The sequence below is a fragment of the Oncorhynchus mykiss genome, chromosome 8 (genome assembly GCF_013265735.2).
Source record: "Oncorhynchus mykiss isolate Arlee chromosome 8, USDA_OmykA_1.1, whole genome shotgun sequence".
In the NCBI taxonomy this organism is placed as follows: domain Eukaryota; kingdom Metazoa; phylum Chordata; class Actinopteri; order Salmoniformes; family Salmonidae; genus Oncorhynchus; species Oncorhynchus mykiss.
Window position 1 is genome coordinate 61,482,857 of NC_048572.1, and position 23,026 is coordinate 61,505,882.

General features: G+C 39.9%; 1 gene segment (V, D, J or C); it reads left to right on the plus strand.

The window, feature by feature from the left end:
* The first annotated feature begins 16,869 nt into the window (after positions 1-16,869).
* On the plus strand, positions 16,870-17,492 carry LOC110530957. The segment is given in 2 exon segments: positions 16,870-16,924; positions 17,023-17,492. Coding segments are annotated over 2 exon segments (396 nt in total).
* The last annotated feature ends 5,534 nt before the right edge of the window (positions 17,493-23,026 follow it).

Consider the following 23,026-nt stretch of genomic DNA (forward strand, 5'->3'; position numbering starts at 1 on the left):
TAACCCTAACTTCATGTCAAGATCAGTTATTAATTTCTAACTTGTTTCTTCATATTGAAGTATAACATGAATGGAGTAGCACTGCATCAAATACCTTCGTTTTATACTCCTAATTATCCTTACACCTTTGAAGACTCTAGTCACTTCCATGACAGTCAGAAGAACAAGAGTCTCCAATCTCTGAACACTCAAAAGCAAATCTATGTCTAATAATGATACAATAGTTCCATCTAGTGTTCAACATTCTGTCCAACAAGGTGTAACCTTGACATTGCTTGTATTTTCAAGGGTAAGTTACTGGTGAGAGTCAATAGGTGTCAGTAAAGAATCATCAATTTGCTCCTATTCTTTTCAATGATGCATGCAGCATGTCAACACTACAGGTGTCTGTGTTGTAGAATAATTTCCCCCACCAAACAGAATATACATTCATTATGTTTTAACCCTTTCTTGTCACAATTGCATATTATTTTTGTGCTTCTTGTATTCACAATTTGCAATTATTTTACACACTGAACAAAAATATACACACAAGCTTTTTCCAGTTCATATAAGGAAATGAGTCAGTTGAAATACATTCATAAGGCCCTCATCTATGGATTTCACATGACTGAGAATACAGATATGCATCTGTTGGTCACAGATACCTTAAAAATAAAGTAGGATCAGAAAACCAGTCAGTATCTGGTGTGAACAACTGCCAGAGTCGCCCTCCTGTCCGGGGCTGCCAGAGTCGCCCTGCTGTCCGGCGCTGCCAGAGTCGCCCTGCTGTAAAGAAGGCCCACCCGGACCCTCCCCTTTAGAGTCAGGTTTTGCGGCCGGAGTCACTGTACAGGGGGTACTGTCACGCCGTGGCCATGGAGGCTTTTATTCTCTATTTTTGTTAGGCCAGGGTGTGACTGGGGTGGGTATTCTATGTTCATTTTCTGTGTTTTGCATTCTTTGTTGTTTGGCCGGGTTTGGTTCTCAATCAGAGGCAGCTGTCTATCGTTGTCTCTGATTGATAACCATACTTAGGTAGCTTTTTCCCACATGGTTTTCGTTGGTAGTTGTTTTCTGTTTTGTGTTTCTGCACCTGACAGGACTGTTTCGTTTTCGTTCATTCTCTTTGTTATTTTGTTTTGTGTTCAGTTTAAATAAAAATAACATGAACACTTACTACGCTGCACTATGTCCACACCTTCTTCATACGACGACCATTACACCAGATCAGAGGCAGTAGGGATGATCAGGGATGTTCTCTTGACAAGTGTGTGAATTGGAACATTTTCCTGTCCTGGTAAGCATTTAAAATGTAATGAGTACTTTTGGGTTTCAGTGAAAATATATGGATTAAAAAGTACAGTAAAAGATGTCAAAAATATACAGTGCCTTCCGAAAGTATTCGGCCCCCTTGAACTTTGCGACCTTTTGCCACATTTCAGGCTTCAAACATAAAGATATAAAACTGTATTTTTTTGTGAAGAATCAACAACAAGTGGGACACAATCATGAAGTGGAACGACATTTATTGGATATTTCAATCTTTTTTAACAAATCAAAAATGGAAAAATTGGGTGTGCAAAATTATTCAGCTCCCTTAAGTTAATACTTTGTAGCGCCACCTTTTGCTGCGATTACAGCTGTAAGTCGCTTGGGGTATGTCTCTATCAGTTTTGCACATCGAGAGACAGACATTTTTTTCCCATTCCTCCTTGCAAAACAGCTCGAGCTCAGTGAGGTTGGATGGAGAGCATTTGTGAACAGCAGTTTTCAGTTCTTTCCACAGATTCTCGATTGGATTCAGGTCTGGACTTTGACTTGGCCATTCTAACACCTGGATATGTTTATTTTTGAACCATTCCATTGTAGATTTTGCTTTATGTTTTGGATCATTGTCTTGTTGGAGGACAAATCTCCTTCCCAGTCTCAGGTCTTTTGCAGACTCCATCAGGTTTTCTTCCAGAATGGTCCTGTATTTGGCTCCATCCATCTTCCCATCAATTTTAACCATCTTCCCTGTCCCTGCTGAAGAAAAGCAGGCCCAAACCATGATGCTGCCACCACCATGTTTGACAGTGGGGATGGTGTGTTCAGGGTGATGAGCTGTGTTGCTTTAACACCAAACATAACGTTTTGCATTGTTGCCAAAAAGTTAAATTTTGGTTTCATCTGACCAGAGCACCTTCTTCCACATGTTTGGTGTGTCTCCCAGGTGGCTTGTGGCAAACTTTAAACAACACTTTTTATGGATATCTTTAAGAAATGGCTTTCTTCTTGCCACTCTTCCATAAAGGCCAGATTTGTGCAATATACGACTGATTGTTGTCCTATGGACAGAGTCTCCCACCTCAGCTGTAGATCTCTGCAGTTCATCCAGAGTGATCATGGGCCTCTTGGCTGCATCTCTGATCAGTCTTCTCCTTGTATGAGCTGAAAGTTTAGAGGGACGGCCAGGTCTTGGTAGATTTGCAGTGGTCTGATACTCCTTCCATTTCAATATTATCGCTTGCACAGTGCTCCTTGGGATGTTTAAAGCTTGGGAAATCTTTTTGTATCCAAATCCGGCTTTAAACTTCTTCACAACAGTATCTCGGACCTGCCTGGTGTGTTCCTTGTTCTTCATGATGCTCTCTGCGCTTTTAACGGACCTCTGAGACTATCACAGTGCAGGTGCATTTATACGGAGACTTGATTACACACAGGTGGATTGTATTTATCATCATTAGTCATTTAGGTCAACATTGGATCATTCAGAGATCCTCACTGAACTTCTGGAGAGAGTTTGCTGCACTGAAAGTAAAGGGGCTGAATCATATTGCACGCCCAATTTTTCAGTTTTTGATTTGTTAAAAAAGTTTGAAATATCCAATAAATGTCGTTCCACTTTATGATTGTGTCCCACTTGTTGTTGATTCTTCACAAAAAAATACAGTTTTATATCTTTATGTTTGAAGCCTGAAATGTGGCAAAAGGTCGCAAAGTTCAAGGGGGCCGAATACTTTCGCAAGGCACTGTACATCTTACCGTACAGATACGTTAAAGAATTTATACTTAAACGCTTTACACCACTGCATGGTGATGTCATTGCCCAACATTTACGTTACTATGCACCTCGGAGACAGGGATTAGGATCATGGTTGCATCCAGGGTAAGTCATTGGCTTCAATCATAAAACCAATCATCAGTTGACTTGACTACTGTTTAAAAAAATATATATATATTTGATGTCAGTGCCCCCACGGAAATCTAATGAGCATAATAAAAAAATCCCCATGAAAATCTGTCAGTTTAAGCTAGTGATATCTGTTTTTTTTGCATTGGATGCATCTGTGGTGCATTGGATGTGTCTGCAGTGAAAGATGACAGAGCTAGAACGATGTTTGTCAGACCATGAGACATCCCAATAATTGGTCATCTCACAAAATAATCTGTAGCGTCCGAACGGCCTACAAACTAGTATGGCACAATGGTGTTGTCCGTTTTAATCTTTGACCCACACAAGCGTCTTGGGACAGCCTATTTGCCAACTTCTGTTTGTAGCATCAGAACAGAACAGTTTGGGGTACACACTAATATAACCACTCCGTGGAAATGTGAGACTCACGAAAACGTATATGTTGGTTGTTTGGTCTAGGATGCCCAAAGGCCTCAAGACTCATCTGAAGGTCCCACGGTACCAGTTGAAAAAATAAATAGAAGTATATATGGAGACTGTTTAATGCCAAAAAACCACATGTAAAAAACAACAAACTGTTTCCTGATCTTTCTTATTTCTTTGAGATATCGGACAGACACTTCAGAAAATGTAATGTAGTGAATCTGTTATTCATCTGTTATTCATCTGTTATTCATTCAATTAATTTGTATGGACTAATTGCAGTAAGACCAAAGAAAACATTTAATCAAAATGTTTTTGTCTTATACTTTTGTAATACTTCAAGGGGTCTTAAAATTCTAAATCAATTGTATTTTATTTGTCGGATGAACTCAATTTGGCCTGAACACAAAATATATTTATTCAAACCCCAAACTGCCAAATTATAATTTTAAAGGAGATTACATTATGTAAACAAGATATTTAAAGGTTCCAAATATATCAAATTTAACTAGGAATCCCTATTGCTGTTTAACTAAATAATTGAATATACAATAAGCTTCTCCCCTACTGCAAAGCCCCTACAGTGGATGGAACATAAAGTCTATAACAGTCTATAACAGTCTATTCTTACATGAACCATAATGGCACATTGGCTTAGGAATACTTTACTTATCCTGGCTGCATGCTATTTTGGTACGGTATAGTGCTTCTCCTTTCTACACTCTCATTCTATGAACCTAAGCATATAATGTATTATAAAACCCCAAAATATTTACTGTATTTTTCAGATTGCAAGGTGAGGCTGTTGACCAGCAGAGTGGACATGTTACTGCCCTTGAAGGAGGACTGGTAACACTCAGCTGTAATTACACTAGCAGTAGTACATCTCCTGATCTCTTCTGGTACATCCAGTTAACTAGGAACTCTCCTCAGTATGTCCTGAGAAGAGATCGTTATTCAGAAGGGAGCAATAGTGATGAGTTCCAGGGGGGTTTGATTCCAGGCTGAATTTCACATCTAGCTCTGTATTGGCCTCAGGATTCTCAATGTTTGACAATGCCCACAAAGAGGAGGAGAGAAGGATTTCATGGTGTCATCATGGCCTAGCTACATCAGTGGTTTATTCTTCTCCCATTGATCTCACAGTAGCAGACATGGGACCCTGGCTGAGTAATTTACTGATTCTTGCTGCATGTTGTTATGGTATTATTATATCATTTTTCATTTTTTTTTACTGCCTTTGCTCGAATCCATTTATTTTTTTAAAACATATTTTTCAGTATAATACTATTTTTATTCACTCAAAAATGTTGCTTGATTATTTTCTCCCTAATACAAATGTGTATTACATTATTTTCCAGAATGCAGAGGAGAAGATTTAGTCATTCAGCCACCAGAAGATGTGATCGCTACTGAGGGAGAACAGGTCATACTGGACTGTCAATTTGATGCCGTTAATATGAACGATATCTACCTGTTCTGGTACAAGCTTGAAGTGAATGACTTCCCAAAGTTCATGTTGGGCCGTTTTCCTTTTGGAAGTAAAAATGCCACTGAGTTCAAGGATAGATTTGATGCCCATCTCGATGCAGACTCCAAGTCAGTCCCCTTGACGATCCAGAGGGTGCAGCTGTCTGACTCTGCTGTGTACTACTGTGCTCTGAGGCCCACTGTGATAACAGGATATACAACCTCATTACAAAAACTATTTGATAGTGTGATGTAAGACTCTTAGAGAACCTACTGGAAGCTCCTCCTCAATGCTTCCTAAGGCAGAGTTAAAGAAGTGGTTTCAACATCTTTTGACACATACAAGTGTGTTTGCTCTCTCCTTACCTACACATCTCACAGTAAACATGGAATCATGGCTGAAGAAATTTCTGGTTCTTTCTGCATTTTGTTGGGGTATGATAAATATTTTTTGATTTGCTTGCTGCCATTGCCTTAATTATCCCTTTATGTTGCCATGAAAAACAGAAAGTTGCTCACTCTATATGTTCCCAATGATTTAATGGGTATAAATCATCAAACAGCCTTTCTTTTTCTACTTACATCATTTCTCTCCAGAATGCAGAGGAGACAGAGTGTTACAGACAAAAGGAGTTGAGACGGCTGCTGAAGGAGGACAAATAACACTTGTCTGTCATTATGAAACAGACGATCCAAGTCCATATCTATTCTGGTACAAACAGGGAGCAAACGACTTCCCCAAGTATATGCTTTTGCGGTTCAAATTTGGAACTGGGGACAATGCTACTGAGTTCAAGGAGAGATTTCATGCCGATCTAGATGCCAACTCCAAATCAGTCCCTTTGACGATCCAGAGGGTGCAGCTGTCTGACTCAGCTAGGTACTACTGTGCTCTGAAGCCCACTGTGACAACAGGAGATACAACCCCTTTACAAAAACATACTGAGCTACACATTGACAATACACCTGTCTGTACAGTATTGAACACCTCTTTAAAATTGACACAGTAACCTTCTCATTATCTCCTTGATACTACCATGACTAGTGGTAGCAGATGTTGATAATCGTAGTTTTTATGTCAATAAAGCTACCTCTTCCAATTCAGCTTTAAATGTCAGCCTAGTCTCAGACTAGACTTAACATAGTACATGTAAATCCGGGACACTCAAATTAGCATGAAACGTTTTGTTTGGTATGGTTACAGAAGACAGAAAGTTACTTAAAACAAATCCTTAACCCTTTTTGCTAAACCTTGCCTAATCCTAACCTTAACAATCTAACCTAACTCTTAACCCTAACCCCTAGTCTAGCTAATGTTATCCACTAACGTTAGTGTAAGCCACCTAGTCACCTAGCTAACATCATCAGCAACAACAAATTAGAGTTTGTAACATATCATACATTTTGCAAAATCGTTACATATTATACAAATTGTAATTATTAACATTTTCTTCAAAATGGATGATAGACAACCACAAATTAGTAGTATTAATACCATTTGAAATATAAAATATCATACTAAATGGAGTCGTTCAGATTTACTTACAGGACATTATGAAATGCTCTGAGACCTGGTGTAAAGGTAGATGTAAGAGACATTAAAATGCCATTACAATATCTCATGGATTAGAACATAGACCATTGTTTAATTTTAGAGTTGGCCTAGTAGTGTTAGATGAATTTAGAAAAAGCAACATTATATCCAGTATTGTGTATAGAGTAATTGAAAAGCCAGCATCAACCACAAATTGGCCAAATTGCCAAGAAAATGTTGCTTTCTACTTTAAAATGACTTGTTTACAGTATTTGAACATCCCCTCTGTGCTGTGCTGCATGGTCTAGGTCTGTGCTGCTACAAAGACAGGAATCAAGAGAGCAGACCAGTTTCTATATAATAACATCAGTTTGACTTTCCCTTTGTATCCTATGATAATTATGGGACATTGGCTGTGGACCTCTATTGTTCTTTCTGCGCTTATCTTTGATAGGAAATGGCTATCTTTGTCTTTTTCTCAATACCTGATGTTACTGGAATCCGGATATTTTGTTACCATGGGTCTTTAAGATTATATCAGAACTGTTTTATAATGAATTCTTCTTTCACTACCCATTAATGTTATCACCTTAAAGGTAACTTAAGTGCAGAGTATCGAAATCCTGAGACAATTGTAAGTCAGTTTCTTTAGGGTGTTGCAATTACAGATTAAAATATACGCTTCTAAAATGTCAATCTTGGAACTGTCTGACACTTCTGAATAATACATGTTCAGTTTTTAAGAAAACTGTAGCTATTTGAATACATAAATAATAGAAGAACACTATTTTACCAGGCAGCCTAGGGAGGAGGTCAGAGACCTGGCAGTGTGGTGCCAGGACAACAACCTCTCCTTTCATGTGAGCAAAACAAAGGAGCTGATCGTGGAAAACAGGAAAAGGGGGGTCGAACAGGTCCCCATCAGCATCGGCGGGGCTATAGTGGAGCGGGTCTAGAGTTTCAAGTTCCTTGGTGTTCACATCACCAAAAAAACAATCATGGTCCAAACACACCAAGACAGTCGGTAAGAGCGCACAATTGGCCCAGCGTCGTCTGGGTTAGGGGAGTTGCAGTGATGAGACAAGACTGTAACTACCAATTGGATACCACGAAATAGGGGGATAAAATTAAATTAAGTTCTACATCGAGAGCATCCTGACCGGTTGCATCACATGGCAACTGCTCTTCATGGCACTACAGAGGTTAGTGCGTACAGCCTAGTACATCACTGGGGCCAAACTTCCTGCCATCCAGGACCTACATACCAGGCAGTGTCAGAGGGAAACCCAAAAAATTGTCTAAGACTCCAGTTACCCAAGTCATAGACTTTTTTCTCTGCTACCGCACGGCAAGCGGTAGAGGGCGCCAAGTCTAGGACCAAAAGGCTCCTTAACAACTTCTGCCCCAAAGCCATAAGACTCCTGAACAATTAGTAAAATGGCCACCAAATTATTTACATTAACACCACCCCCCCATTTGTTTTGTACACTGCTGCTACTCGCTATTTGTTATCAATGCATAGTCACTTCACCCCTACCTACATGTACTAATTACCTCGACTAACCTGTTCCTCTGCACATTGACTCGGTACCGGTACCCCCTGTATATAGCCTTGTTATTGTTGTTAATTGATTTACTTTTTATTTATTTTTTACGTTAGTTTATTTGGTAAAGACTTCTGACAGTTTTGTTATTTTACTTGCATGCCATTATTGCTGGCTAGATCAGCTTAGAGACCATAACTAGAGAGAGATGGCAAAGGCGTGTTCTGATTGGTCCTTCTGTATTTGCTCAGCCTTGTGATTGGATTGCAGATATAACCTTATAATGTTGAAATGGGCTTATGCAGATAGAACTTCTCAGGTTTTATATTTTTTCACTTAAAATGTACTTTTTCAAAAATCTTACTACACGGACCATGAAGAACCATGCAAAGATCAATTAGATGTTATGTGACTAATATTCTATATAGATAGAACCTTCTTCTTTGTTTCTGGAGTGTAGAGGAGCAGACAGATTTACTCAGTCGAAGAAAGAAGTGTGTTAATACAGGAGATGTCTCTCTCAGCTGTAGATGCAGTAGATTCAAGTGGAGATTTAATGCCCATATGAATTCTGTCACCAAATCAGTCCCCTTGATGATCCAGAGGGTACAGTTGTCTGACTCTGCAGTGTACTACTGTGCTCTAAAGCCCACTGTGACAACAGGATATACAGTACAACCACCTTACAAAAACGTTTTGATAGTGTGATATAAGACTCTTAGAGAGCCTGGTGTAAACTCATCGTCAATGCTTCCTAAGGCTAAATTTTCGCCTAAAATGACATCCAAATCTAACTGCCTGTAGCTCAGGACCTGAAGCAAGGATATGCATATTCTTGATACCATTTGAATGGAAACACTTTGAAGTTTGTGGAAATGTGAAATGTAGGAGAATATAACACATTAGATCTGGTAAAAGATAATACAAAGAAAAAAAAATGTGTTTATTAAATATTTTTGTACCATCATCTTTGAAATGCAAGAGAAAGGCCATATTGTATTATTCCAGACCAGGCACAGTTTAGCTTTTGGCCACTAGATGGCAGCAGTGTATGCGCAAAGTTTTAGACTGATGCAATTAACCATTGCATATCTGTTCAAAACACTGTATCAAGACTGCCAAAATGTGCCTAATTGGTTAATTAATACATTTCCAAGTTCATTACTGTGCACTCTCCTCAAACAATAGCATGGTATTCTTTCACTGTAATAGCTACTGTAAATTGGACAGTGCAGTTAGATTAACAAGAATTTACACTTTCTGCCCATATCAGATATGTCTCTCTATTGGGAAAAAGTGTTGTTACTTACAACCTCATGCTAATCAAAATAGCCTGTTACCTCAACCGTTCCGCGGTGGGGACACCAATCCCGTAGAGGTTCTGTTGCGACTCTAGGGGCAGTATTTTCATTTTTGGAAAAAAAACATTCCCGTTTTAAACGGGATATTTTGTCAGGACAAGATGCTAGAATATGCATATAACTGACAGCTTTGGATAGAAAACACTCTAACGTTTCCAAAACTGTAAAGATATTGTCTGTGAGTAGAACAGAACTGATGTTGCAGGCGAAAGCCTGAGAAAAATCCAATCCGGAAGTGCCCCATATTTTGAAAGCGCTGCGTGCCAATGAGTTCCCATTGAGCTGTGAATGTGTTATGAACCAGCTTACGCTTTCTACGTATTCCCCAAGGTGTCTACAGCATTGTGACGTAGTTTTACTAATTTATGTTGACGAATACCCGTAGGGGGCTACATTGCGCAAGTGGTCACATGATGCTCCCGGAGAAATCTCACGTAAAGTACAGAGGTAGCCATTATTCCAATCGCTTCTACTGAGAAACCAATTGTCCCGGTGGATATATTATCGAATAGATATTTGAAAAACACCTTGAGGATTGATTCTAAACAACTTTTGCCATGTTTCTGTCGATATTATGGAGCTAATTTGGAATATTTTTTGGCGTTGTCGTGACCGCAATTTCCGGTCGATTTCTCAGCCAAACGTGAAGAACAAATGGAGCTATTTCGCCTACAAAAATAATATTTTGGGAAAAAAATGAACTTTGGCTATCTACCTGGGAGTCTCGTGAGTGAAAACATCCGAAGTTCATCAAAGGTAAACGATTTCATTTGATTGCTTTTCTGATTTTCGTGACAAGGTTGCCTGCTGCTAATAAGGCATAATGCTATGCTAGGCTATCGATAAACTTACACAAATGCTTGTCTAGCTTTGGCTCTAAAGCATATTTTGAAAATCTGAGATGACAGGGTGATTAACAAAAGGCTAAACTGTGTTCCAATATATTTCACTTGTGATTTTCATGAATAGGAAGATTTTCTAGGAAGATTTATGTCCGTTGCATTACGCTAATTAGTGTAATCCACGGGATGGGGTGTCACTAGAGGTTAATGCAACCGCTTGCTTCTGATTTTTTAAAAACTTTACTGAATAAGCAAACCATGCAATAATCAGAGACGGCGCTCAGAAAAATAGTCACAATAGCCGCCATGTTGGCGTCAACATAAAGAAGAAATCACATGATAAATATTCCCTTACCTTTGATGATCTTCATCAGAAAGCACTCCAGGAATCCCAGGTCCACAATACATGTTTTGTTCGATAATGTCCGTTATTTATGTCCGAATACCTCCTTTTGTTAGTGCGTTTGGTATACATATCCAAACACTCATTCTGGTCAGCGTTATGTCAGACACAAACTTCAAAAAGTTATATTACAGGTCCACAATACATGTTTTGTTCGATATTGTCCGTTATTTATGTCCGAATACCTCCTTTTGTTAGTGCATTTGGTATACATATCCAAATACTCATTCTGGTCAGCGTTACGTCGGACACAAACTTCAAAAAGTTATATTACAGGTCGAAGAAACATTTCAAACTAAGTACAGAATCAATCATTAGGATGTTTTTAACATATAGCTTCAATAAAGTTCCAACCGGAGTATTCCTTTGTGTCTTGAAGAGCAATGGAACGCAAGTGGATACCATGAGGAATGCGCGTGATCAGAAAATGGCTGACTGGCAGTCACCTGATAGATTCTGCTTTCATTCAGTCCCACAACACAGTGGAAGTCTCATTCAAATGTCTATAGATGGTTGACATCTAGTGGAAGCCCTAGGAAGTGCAACATCATTAATATATCAAGGGGATTCCAATGGAAACTGTGGCGAATACGTACCAAGCTCAGATTTCTCACTTCCTGTTTTGATTTCTCCTCAGGATGTTGCCTACTATATGAGTTATGTTATACTCACAGACATCATTCAAACAGTTTTAGAAACTTTAGAGTGTTTGCTATCCAATACTAATAATATGCATATATTAGCAACTGAGACTGAGGAGCAGGCCATTTACTTATTCATCCAAGCTACTCAATACTGTCCCCCAGCTATAAGAAGTTAAGGAGAAGTTTATCTAAAGTTAATTGTATAATAGTCATATCTTTATCAATGTTTATTGTGAGTATTTCTGTAAATTGATGTGGCTCTCTGCACAATCACCGCATGTTTTAGAACTACTGAACGTAACGTGCCAATGTAAACTCAGATTTTTTGAAATAAATATGAACTTTATCAAACAAAACATACATGTATTGTGTAACATGAAGTCATATGAGTGTCATCTGAGGAAGATCATCAAAGATTAGTGATTAATTTTATCTATATTTCTGCTTTTTGTGACTCCTCTCTTTGGCTGGAAAAATGGCTGTGTTTTTCTGTGGCTTGGTGGTAACCTAACATAATCGTTTGTGGTGCTTTCTATGTAAATCCTTTTTCAAATCAGACACTGTGGCTGGATTAACGAGAATTTTATCTTTAAAATGGTGTAAAATAGTTGTATGCTTGAGGAATTTTAATTATGGGATTTTTGTTGTTTTGAACTTGGCGCCCTGCACTTTCACTGGCTGTTGAGAGGTGGGACGCTCACGTCCCGAATGTTCCCAGAGAGGTTAACATGCTGAAAGCATATTATATACGTGACTCTCCAGACAGCTCCTCAAGTAAGCTGGTCCAGCCCGCTGTCTCCAGTGTGGCTGCGGTGGCGCTAAAGCCTGGCTGGGACCTAGAGGAGGAGGATGAGGAGGACGGGTTGGAGTCCTGCCATACGTTACAGCAGTGTGAACGCTTATGTAATTCGGAGATGCTGAAAAAGTTACCCTCTCAATGATGATCTTATCCTATCGTTAAATAGTTTTCTCAATGTGTTTCAGGATGTTCCAAGTCGCACGTCCATCTTGGAACATGACGTGGATGTTGGGAACGCTGCTGCTAAACATCAGCATCTGTACCGGGTTAACTCTAAGAAAAGGGAGGTAAATGAAAAGTGAGGTAGCTTATTTATTACAGAATGACATGGCAAAACCCAGTAACAGCTCCTGGAGTTCCCCGTGTATTCTTGTTCCTAAGCCTGACGGTCCCGCTTATGTACGGACTATTGTCACGTAAATGTAGTTACAAAGTCTGAATCTTTTCCTCTATCTCGCTTAGATGACTGCATTGATAGAATTGGCTCTGCTGCTTACGTTAGTAAGTTAGATTTGGTAAAAGGTTATTGGCAGGTGCCTCTGACCTCTCGAGCTTCTGACATCGCGGATTTAGTTACGCCTGATAACTTCGTAGAATACACTGTGATGCCCTTTGGAATGTATAATGCACCTGCTACTTTTCAGCGCCTAGTTAACATTGTGTTCGCGGATGTGCCAAATTGTACTGCTTACCTTGACGATGTAGTGATTCATTCGTCTACTTGGTCTGATCATCTCTCCACCTTCAAAAGTGTGTTTCAGCGGTTGGAGAATGCTTCTTTAACCCTCATTTTGGCCAAGTGTGAGTTTGGGAAGGCTACTGTGACTTATTTAGGAAAGCAGGTGGTACGACGTCAGTGTGCCCAGTAACTGGCAAAGTGGAAGCAATTGTTGCTTTCCTGCTCCCACAACTCGCCGCCAGTTGCGCAGATTTCTGGGGATGGTAGGCTACTATCGTACGTTCTGTAAGAATTTTTCGACGGTAGTAGCTCCCCTTACATCTCTGCTTAGTCCCAAAGTACCATTTAAGTGGTCCCAAGAATGTAACTATGCTTTTGAGTCTGCCAAAGCACTACTTTGTAGTGTCCCAGTGCTTGCCGCCCCCAACTTTGACAAACCTTTTAAGTTGGAGGTAAACACTAGTATAGTGGGGGTGGGTGCAGTTCTCTTGCAAGAAGATGAAGAGGGAGTGGATCGGCCCATCAGTTTCTTCTCCCGTAAGGTCAACTTGTGTCAGTCAAGGTACTCCACCATTGAACAAGAGACGATGGCTTTATTGTTTGCCTTACAGTTGTTTGAGGTAAATGTGGGCTACAGTGCCTTGCCTGTACTGGTCTTCACGGACCATAATCCTTTGGTGTTTTTGAAGCAAATGTACAATCAGAACCTTCGCCTTATGCGGTGGGCTCTGATTGTACAAATATACAATATACATATTAAGCATGTGAAGGGTTCGGCGTATGTTGCCAACGCTCTATCACGGGTTTAGTAACTGGGGATGGGCATGTTACGTTCCCAGTTTCTGTATTGTGGGTTTGTATGTATGTGTCTGTATTTTAGGAAATGGCTTCCTGGATTCTCCCAAGCAGCTGAATGGTCTGCCCCATTGCAGATTGGCGCTGACCACGCCCTCTCGTCAGGGAGACAGCTGTCTGCAATTACAGACTCCTTCTCCAGCTGTATAAAAGTCAGTGTTCCATTGTTCAGAGAGAAAGCTTATTGGTATGGCAAGTGATGGTTGTTGCTCAGAGACAGGTTTTGTTAAGTATTTTGTAGCTGCTGCTTCTGGGGTATGTGTGTGCCAATAGGATGCAGTGTTTTTGATTATTGAAATAGTTTACTTACGTTTGCATTATTCTGTTTCATTTGTTCCCGGGGGAAAGGGGAAGGTCCCATGGGAGTGCTTAGGCAAGAGGTGTACGTAACAGTGTATGAACTGTATTCCAACGTGAAAGAATTCAAGGCCAAACTTATGTTGCTCTCCAGACAAAGGAGCCGCTGGTCTCTCGCTCATTTTCCGACACTGGTCACACTGAATGCGCCCACATCACAGTGCCGCACTGAGACGTACAGCAGACTTTGGCAAGATTGAGTCTGAGCTGGAGGTTGTATCATGCCCCCTGTCTTTTGACAGTGAGAAAGCACAACCAAACACACAAGTGGAACTCATCGACATCCAGTGTGACATTGCGTTGAAGGAGAAGCACAACAGCCACAAAACACCTGTTTTTTATAAAACAATTTCCAAATATGAAAAAGCACACCCAGAGGATGCTGGTTTTATTCGGGTACACATATATGTGTGAACAAACTTTCTCAGTCATGAACTACAACAAATCCCGTCACAGGTCAAATTTAACAAACCACTGGTCAGCTAATCTGAGGATCTCTACTTCAGAAATGACACCAGACTTTGATGCCCTTTCCAAGAGAGGTGACCAGACCCAATGCTCACATTAATAGACCATCTCAAGTTCAATCTGAGTGACACAAATAAGAGCAACAAATATATCATCTGAGTTCATATTGAATGGCCTGTTTATGATAGCACATTATGGAATACTTCTCATTTCACCTCCACCCTAAAAAAGAACATTGTGAGCCACGTACAGAGCATACACAAAACATTTGGCTCATGTTGATATGTAGATGGTCTACAACTGAACAGTTCTCAAATCATCTCAGCCCAAATAAAGTACAATCTGAGCCACTGTAGTAAGCATTCAATGTCAAATGAATGGAGACAAGGCCAGTATCCAAGTGCATTGCTGGATAATTTTAAAAACACTGTTGAAAACTTAAGCCTGGCCTACCCCACTCTTGGTGATTTCAGTCTTAATCTTCTTAGGGATAGGGGGCAGTATTCGGGAAGTTCGGATGACTGAGGTGCCCAAAGTAAACTGCCTGTTACTCAGGCCCAGAAGCTAGGATATGCATATAATTGGTAGTATTGGATAGAAAACACTGAAGTTTCTTAAACTGTTAAAATAATGTCTGAGTATAACAGAACTGATATGGCAGGAGAAAACCCGAGGAGTATCCATCCAGAATTGAAATGGCAGTCTATGGGAAAATCAAAGGAAATCCTCCCAGATTACAGTTCCTATGGCTTCCACTAGATGTCAACAGTCTTTAGAAAGAGGCCTCAGGCTTGTTTTTTGAAAAATTAGCTAGAATTTGTAGTTTTTCTAGGTGGCTCTCATTTTGACTAGTCTTGTGGCGCATGTGGATAAGGGCGAGCACTTCTTTATTTAGCTCCGGTATAGAACACACTATTCTCCGTCTTAAATTTGATCGTTTATTTACATATTAGGTTACCTGAGGATTGATTAGAAACATTGTTTGACTTGTTGGGACAAAGTTTATTGGTAACTTTTGTGATTCCTTTGCATGTGTTTTTAATGAGGGAAGGTGGGTGGATTACTGAATCAATGACTTTATTGAACAAACTGACCATTTGTTATGTAACTGGGACCCTTGGGATTGCAAACAGAGGAAGTCCTAAGGTAAGTTATTTATTTTATCTCTATTTCTGACTTTGGTGACGCCTCTGCTGGTTTGGAAAATGTTTTTCATGCTTTTGTACGCTGGGCGCTGTCCTCAGATAATCGCAGGGTATGCTTTCGCCGTAAAGCCTTTGTGAAATCTGACAAAGCGGCTGGATTAACAAGAAGTTAAGCTTTTAAATTATGTAAAACACTTGTATTTTCTTGAATGTTTAATAATCCGATTTTTGTATTTTGAAGTTCGCGCTCTGCAATTTCACCTGATGTTGTCGGTGTGCTGCTAACGGTTTGTCTAGCCCAAAGAGTTTAACAGACGTCTGCAGTTTCCAGTCATATAAACATGTTTTTTCATATTTCAAAACTTTGCCCTTTTTGTGGCTGTCAGTCTGATTGTGGGTAGAGATAGTACAGTGACAGAATTGTTCTGCATCTTAGCAGCATATGTACACCTACAGTACACTACTGGTCGTGTGTCAACGTAAACAAAGGCTTCATATGTTTTTTCACGCATATAGTATGTGGCCCTTCACTTGGTTTCAAAAGCTGAATATGGCCCTTGAGACAGTTTTCCCACCCCTGCTCTAGTCACTTCCATGCCAGTCAGAAGAACTACGGTCTTTTATCTCTGAACACTCAAAAGCAGCTTTATAAAAAGAAGTGTACAAGTTATCAATATTCCCAAACCTCCTTTCAAAAATAACAATTAACTAAAATAATAATAAAACATTTAACAAAATAACAGTGAAATTAAATACAAAAAAAACAATTGATCTATATTGTTTTTTTGTGTGTTTTTTTTACGTATGTTTTGTACACTTCTTTTTATAATTTCATTTGAGATGTCTTGTTAGTGTTTTTTTAAATATATTTGACATTCATTAGAACACTTGTTTTTTATAATGAAATAACAAAGTTAAATACAATTCTAAAACAGCAACAATTGAACTGTACTCATTTAAAACCTTTTTCTTCAAAATGCAATAAAACATGAATGTAGTACTATTGTTAAAAATAAATTAATGCATCAATACTAACATTAAACAAGGATTGCATGGCACCCACAGAAACAAATTTGGATGTTCAACAGCCCCTGTCTTTGGTGGTAGGTGGAGCTACAACATTTTCTCCAATCAGCAAGACTGAAAGATAGAGGTATTCAACTCTCTCTTTTGTGTCATAGTCTTTTAAATACTCTATCAGCTATGTTGTTGCTTTCATCATTTCTCCTCTCAGTCCTTGTTGGTGAGTGCTGTATTCAATTTCATGATTTTAATTCCAACTCCATAATATATTTGATAGTTGTCAAAAAATCTAGCAAAACGTTTTTACTTTTCTGACAGGTGTCAGTTTTGAAGATGACATTAATCCCACTAGGCGTATGGTGGATGGTGTGGAGGGTGATACTATCACATTATCCTGCAGCTACACTGGCTCTGTAAACAATCTACAGTGGTATCGTCAGTATCTCAGGTCTAAACCAGAGTTCCTGATTCTCATCACTAAATCAGGATATGTCCAGAAACCTGTCCCTCCTCGCATGTCAGCTCAGGTTCAAACCGACCGCATGGATCTGGAGATCTCCTCTGCTGAAGTGACAGACTCTGCTCTGTACTACTGTGCCCTGGAGCCCACAGTGACAGGAAACCCAGACACACTGTACAAAAACCTGTCAAGTGCCTTGGCAAGAAACCAATGATAAGGGGAGGAGCTACAGTAAGCAGAAATGAATTAAGATACAGCTAGGCAACAGAGGAATAAATTATCATAGCCAAGATTATGTTTCTGTATGCAGTGCTGCTGCTCTGTACATTTGTAGGTAAGTGACACACATAAAAAAGGATATTAGGTTTTACATTTAATTTTATTTTCATTAGCGTGTGCATTACAACTACCCTTTATTTATACAGATGACAGTTTAGAGAATGCTATCGCTCCTTTAAGAAACAAAGTGCATGGCTTGGAGGGAACCACTGTCACGTGTCCTACAACTACTGCTCAACTTCTACAATTGGAAATAGATTCTACTGCTATCATCAAACCAGTGCTGGGAAAAAGACAATATTCCATCTATGGATGATAGATACAGACTTCCAAGGGAATTGGTAGCCTGATAGTCTGTTAGGTTATATTGATTCAGAGACCAAACGTGTGGATCTGGAAATCTCCTTTGCTGAAGTGACAAACTCTGCTCTGTACTACTGCGCCCTGGAGATCACAGTGACAGGAAACTCAGAAACCTGTCAAGAACCATGGAAGGAAACAGACATCTTGTATGACATACATAAATAACATACCTACTGTATGTTAAGGGGAGGGACTTATGATAGAGGAATTGACTGAACAACAGTATAGAAACATAAAACAGGAGGAAACGTTCAGAGAAGGCTGAGATATTTCTGTCAGTATGTCTCTGGTCATCTAAGATGGTGTTGCTCTATTCACTGTTGTTCCTGACCATATTTATTGGTAGGCAATACAATGCGATACATTGTCCATTTGAAATAAATTCAATTTAAATAAATTTTCATTAAAAATTAAATGTATGTGTAGTAAAACTATTCTGTATGCAGGTGTCAGTTATGAGGATCTCACTCCACTCAAGAAAGAGATTTGTGTTTAGAGGGAACCCCTGTTACCCTGTCTAACAACTACTCCAGAACAGCTACTGCTGGAGATGAAGTCTATTGGTATCACCAAGACACAGGAAAAAGGTTAAAGTTCCTCCTGAACATCTCAGGTTTTTATTTTATTTGTATTTAACCTTAATTTAACTAGGCATTCAGAAAAATTCTTATTTACAATGACGGCCTACCTCAGCCAAACCCAGATGTTGCTGGGCCAATTGTTCGCCGCACTATGGGACTCCCATCACGGCCGGATGTGATGCAGCCTGGATACAAAGTTTATAAAGAAAGCAAATCCTCTGAGCACTCATGTCTACGAAACTCAATGAAGAGTAAACCCTTTGGATCTGGAGATCTCCTCTGCTGAAGTGACAGACTGCTCTGTACTACTGTGCTCTGAGGCCCACATTGACATGAATCCCAGAAACACGACAAGAACCTGACTAAAAAAATCCTACTAGTAAACACTACGTAATTGTAACGCTCGTCTTCCTCCTCTTCTGAGGAGGAGGAGTAGGAAGGATCGGAGGACCAAAATGCAGCGTCGTATGTATCCATAATGTAATTTAATGCGAATGAATACAAAAAGAAACAATCAAAATGAAAACCGAAACCATCCCGAATGGTGTAAGCACTGAAACGGAAAATAATCACCCACAACTCAAGGGTGAAACCAGGCTACCTAAGTTTGGTTCTCAATCAGGGACAACGATTGACAGCTGCCTCTGATTGAGAACCATACCAGGCCAAACACAGAAATAGCAAATCATAGAAAAACGAACATAGACAACCCACCCAACTCACGCCCTGACCATACTAAAACAAAGACATAACAAAATAACTAATGTCAGAACGTGACAGTAATAGGCAAGCATCTGCATACAAATGATCAGAGATCATGTTCATGATGATCCATCAATTAAGTCATATTTGTTCATCACAGATTATAATGTTGATGTAATGTGGGTCCATTTACTGAATAGGAGGAGCTAAGATGAGAGGTGGAGAGATGATTCTCCTCTATCTGACTGGAACAGTGGGATGTCTTCTGTTCTGCCTCCTGATAACACACTGTTAAACCCATCACCATGTTTCTCTACCCAGTGTTTCTCCTCTCTGCACTTGTTGCTGAGTATTAGTCATACATTACATACTTTTAGTTTATTCAAGGTAACTGTCAAGTGTTATTTCAAAATAGCACTTCCTACCCAGAATATTTGCACCCCCCTTATGCTGCTGCTACTCTCTGTTATTATCTATGCGCAGTCCCTTTAATAACTCTACCTACAAGTACATATTACATCAATTACCTCGACACTGGTGTCCCCACTCATATAAATTCCATTGATTCCAATTTTACAGTGATTTAGTAAACCAAACCTTCCTCACCACCACCACACTTCATTAAAACCTCTTTGGGATAGGGGTCAGTATTTTCACATCCGGATGAAAAGCGTGTCCAAAGTAAACGGCCTGAAACTCTGGCTCAGATGCCAGGATATGCATATTATTAGTAGATTTGGATAGAAAACTTTCTAAAACTGTTTGAATGATGTCTGTGAGTATAACAGAACTGATTTGGCAGGTGAAACCCCGAGGACAAACCATCCAGGATTTTTTTTTGAGGTCACCCTCTTTTCAATAGGCTTTCTTCGGGAATCTAGCATTCTAAGGCAGGGGCTTGCAGTTCCCATCGCTTCCACTGGATGTCAACAGTATTTAGAAATTGGGAGGTTTTTCCTTTGTGTAATGAAGAAGTACGGCCATCCAGAACGAGGGTAACTTGAAGTGTACTGTTAGATAGAGGCGCTTGACCAGAAATGCTCGCTACACTTTGTATTGAACGCTGTTTATCCCGTCTTCAATTTGATCAATTATTTACTTTAAATCAAGTTGTCCAGGTCCTGAGACGGCAAAGCATCACACTTCCACCACCATACTTGACCATTAGTATAAAGTTCTTACTCTGGATTGTTTGGTATTCGCCAGGCATTTGTTGACAATTTCACCAGACATTTGTTGTGTTGTTTTGATTTCTTTTGTGACGAGCATACATTTTGAGACAATACCAATAGAGGGCTGTCATGAGCTGAATTGTCGCTATTCAGAACTACTGAAAAGTCATGAAGATGACATTGAGCAGTGATCCAATACAGAAATCCTGAATGCTGATTGGTGAAAAGTGCATTCAAACCGGTGTCCATTCCACAAGTTACCACCATCATCTACATCGATGGCGTTAAAATGTCTATTTACTCTGTTCCATCTGAGTGCACAATCCACTGTCTCATCATCCCAGGCAGTGACGTTATTAACTTGATCCCCACTAAAAAAAGCATCTAGACATTATCTCACATTTCTTTTAGACTACCAGTCAGTTGAATTTGTGGAGAGACTTGATGCATATCTCAATAAAGACTCGAAATCTGTCCCCTTGACGATCCAGAGGTTGCAGCTGTCTGACTCTGCTGTGTACTACTGTGCTGTGACAACAGGATATACAGCCCCCTTACAAAAACAATTTGATAGCGTGTTATACAGTAAGACTCTTAGAGAGCCTGGTGTAAACTCCTCGTCAATGATTCCTAAGGCAGAATTAAGTATATATACTCCCCCTGTCATTTGTCTTTGTGGGTCATTGTAAATGTTGCTTGTTTTCCTGAGAGGAATCTCTCCTACTATTTCCTGTGTACTTTATTATTTTGCACCTTTGGTTTTGTCCCACTTTTATATTTATAGCGCTTTAATAAACTCAATACACTAAGCTGTGACAGCCTCTTGCCAACTCCTCTCTACACTTGTGACAAGGACACAAGTTTGCTCTCTCCTCACCTACCCATCTCTCAGTAGGCATGGACTCCTTGATGAGAAATGTACTGATTCTGCTGTATTTTTTTCATGGTATGATATTATTTTCCATATTAGTTTACTGCCTTTGCTCCAGTCACTTTCTTTCATCAAACATATTTTTCAGTATAACACTGCCAGTATTAAATTCATATGTTTTATATTTTCTCCCTAATACAAATGTGTATTACATTATTTTCCAGAATACAGAGGAGAAGACTCAGTCATTCAGACACCAGGAGATGTAAAAGCTACATCAGATCACACTGGACTGTCAATTTGTTGCATTTGATACTGTTCTGATATAAGCATGAAGTAAATGGCTTCCCAAAGTTTACGCTGGGGCGCATTTCTTTTGGAACGACAAATGCCTCTGTATTCAGCTAGAGATTTGATGGCCAATTGTTTTAGTAGAGAGACGAAGGAGAGACGAAGGTTGAAAGTCATGCGTCCTCCGATACACAACCCAACCAAGCCACACTGCTTCTTAACACAGCGCGCATCCAACCCGGAAGCCAGCCGCACCAATGTGTCGGAGGAAACACCGTGCACCTGGCAACCTTGGTTAGCGCGCACTGCGCCCGGCCTGCCACAGGAGTCGTTGGTGCGCGATGAGACAAGAATATCCCTACCGGCCAACCCCTCCCTAACCCGGACGACGCTAGGCCAATTGTGCGTCGCCCCACGGACCTCCCGGTCGCGGCCGGTTATGGCAGAGCCTGGGCGCAAACCTAGAGTCTCTGGTGGCACAGCTGGCGCTGCAGTACAGCACCCTTAACCACTGCGCCACCCAGGAGGCCGATGCCCATCTCAATGCAGACTCCAAATCAGACCCTTGATTATTAAGAGGGTACAGCTGTCTGACTTTGCTGTGTACTACTGTGGTCAGAATGATCAGTGTATTGATCATTCTGATTATGACTACAGGTAAACAACACCTAAACATTTGAACTCCTTGCATCCTTATCAGATTATTGCATTATGGTATTGGTAGTAAAACATATTTTGATAAAGGTAAGTCATTTACATGTGAAAAATAAGCATGTATTTTCAATCAGATTTATTATCTATTTTTCCTCGGCAGGAATGGTACGTGGAGATAGTGTGACTCCTGACAAGGAGGAGTACACCCCCACTGAGGGATCATCAGTGTCTCTGAGATGTTCACATGAAACAAGCAGTGATGATATTTTACTTTACTGGTACAGGCATTATCCTAACCAGGCTCCTCAGTTTCTACTGTATAAAGGTGCCAGATCAAGGAGCAGTGAACACATGCCTGATAAGAGATATAAATCCACAACATCAACTGAATTGCTTGTAACAAGTGTAACCCCGACAGACACAGCTCTCTACTACTGTGCTCTCACGGAATACAGTGCCTTGCGAAAGTATTCGGCCCCCTTGAACTATGCGACCTTTTGCCACATTTCACGCTTCAAACATAAAGACATTAAACTGTATTTTTTTGTGAAGAATCATCAACAAGTGGGACACAATCATGAAGTGGAATGATTGACATTTATTGGATATTTCAAAACTGAAAAATTGGGCGTGCAAAATTATTCAGCCCCTTTACTTTCAGTGCAGCAAACTCTCTCCAGAAGTTCAGTGAGGATCTCTGAATGATCCAATGTTGACCTAAATGACAAATGATGATAAATACAATCCACCTGTGTGTAATCAAGTCTCTGTATAAATGCACCTGCACTGTGATAGTCTCAGAGGTCCGTTAAAAGCGCAGAGAGCATCATGAAGAACAAGGAACACACCAGGCAGGTCCGAGATACTGTTGTGAAGAATTTTAAAGCCGGATTTGGATACAAAAATATTTCCCAAGCTTTAAACATCCCAAGGAGCACTGTGCAAGCAA